General features: G+C 40.1%; 1 protein-coding gene across 1 annotated transcript; it reads right to left on the reverse strand.

Moving 5' to 3' along the window:
* On the reverse strand, positions 1 to 983 carry LOC104979854 (olfactory receptor 7E24-like). The gene is given in 2 exon segments (XM_010828403.1): positions 1 to 923; positions 926 to 983. Coding segments are annotated over 2 exon segments (981 nt in total).
* Between the last annotated feature and the right edge of the window lie 707 nt (positions 984 to 1,690).

A 1,690-nucleotide genomic window follows, 5' to 3' on the forward strand; every position in this document is an offset into this window, starting at 1 on the left:
TTAGATTGTTTTGTTGAGGAACCTGCAAAAGGCCCTTTTGAAGTCTCTGTTCCTCAGGCTGTAGATGAAGGGGTTCAGCATGGGGGTGATGACAGTGTACACCACTGAAGCTACTGCATCCTTCCTGGGAGATTGTGAGATGGCTGAGCTGAGGTACACACCAAGGCCTGTTCCATAAAATAAGCAAACAACTGCCAGGTGAGAGCCACAGGTGGAGAAGGCTTTATACCTCCCACCTGATGACCGGACTCTCAAAATGGAGGAAAGAATTTTATAGTAAGAGTAAAAGATTCCTGAGAAAGGGAGAAAAGCAAAAATGGCACCAATAAAATATATGACAATATTTTTGGTGAAAATGTCAGAACAGGCAAGCTTGAGGAGCAGAGAAGGGTCACAGAAGAAATTAGAAATTTCTACATCTTTAAAGCAGGTAAGTTGCAGCATAATCAGATTGTGTACCTGGGAGTCCATAAGGCTACCAAAAAAAGACACCAAAACTAAGGAGCAACAGAGGTGTGGGTTCATGATGACCGGGTAGTGCAGTGGGTGACAGATGGCCACAAACCTGTCATAGGACATCACAGACAGCAGCATACCATCCATACATCCAAAAAGGATAAAAATAGACATCTGTGTCAGGCAGCCTGCATAGGAGATGACTCTGCCGTGAGTTTGGATGTTCACAATCATCTTGGGGACCGTGGTGGAGATGAAGCCAATGTCAGCCAAGGAGAGGTTGGAGAGGAAGAAGTACATGGGGGTGTGGAGGTGGGGGTCAGAGGTGACGGCCAGGATGATGAGCAGGTTCCCCAGCATGGTGACCAGGTACATGGACAGGAAGAGGGTAAAGAGCAAAGGCTGCAGTTCTGGATCATCTGAGAGGCCCTGGAGGAAGAATTCTGAGACACTTGTTAGATTTCCAGTTCTGTGTAGCTTGGACACCTTTGGAAGAAGGAAAGAGGACTGGAAAAATATAAATACATAAATGGTCATGCAGTAGTGTGTCCATATTTTGGACTCAAGCAATTCATTTCTCAGATTATACATCCCAGTTCCTTCAGCAATATTTCTCAGTGTGACATATTCTTAGAATTGTTTCCTGTTGGTTTCTGTGTTATTCACTTCTGTCTATAGTCTCCTATGTTCATTATAAAGCTTCATGAAAAGTGAAAGGGAGGAAGGATATTAGAGGTAATACATCCATGGTCTCAGTTAAAGACAGCCCACTTGTTCTAAATTAAAGGTGAATGTTCATAATCAGAACTCATTTTACATGATACTCAGAGTTTTATCATCCTTTGTTTTTCTGTCTTCTCTCCTTTATGAAATAGGGGATTATTGAAGTATCAGAGTTTTTTTTAAGAAGTCATTTAGTATATATATTTTTCATATCTTTGACTTTGGTGGACTTTAAATTTCAATCAATATTGTTTAAGTGTACATGATCTAATGTGTTGTTGACTACAAAGATGGTGTTCATGTACACAGCACTGCTAAAGATTACACAATAATGAAATTTAAGAAATCCTCTTGAAATTTTTTTCTGAATATCTTAAATAGGGTTACTTGTTTCAATACCATCTCATTTAAATGTTCAATGGATGAGACCCTTTACCTTTGGGGACTCTACTGGCAGAAAAATAACACTTCACTGATTTTATTTTCTTCAGTTTACTGAAGTGATTAACAA

Source organism: Bison bison, unplaced genomic scaffold (assembly GCF_000754665.1).
Source record: "Bison bison bison isolate TAMUID 2011002044 unplaced genomic scaffold, Bison_UMD1.0 scf7180017864492, whole genome shotgun sequence".
Taxonomy (NCBI): Eukaryota; Metazoa; Chordata; class Mammalia; order Artiodactyla; family Bovidae; genus Bison; species Bison bison.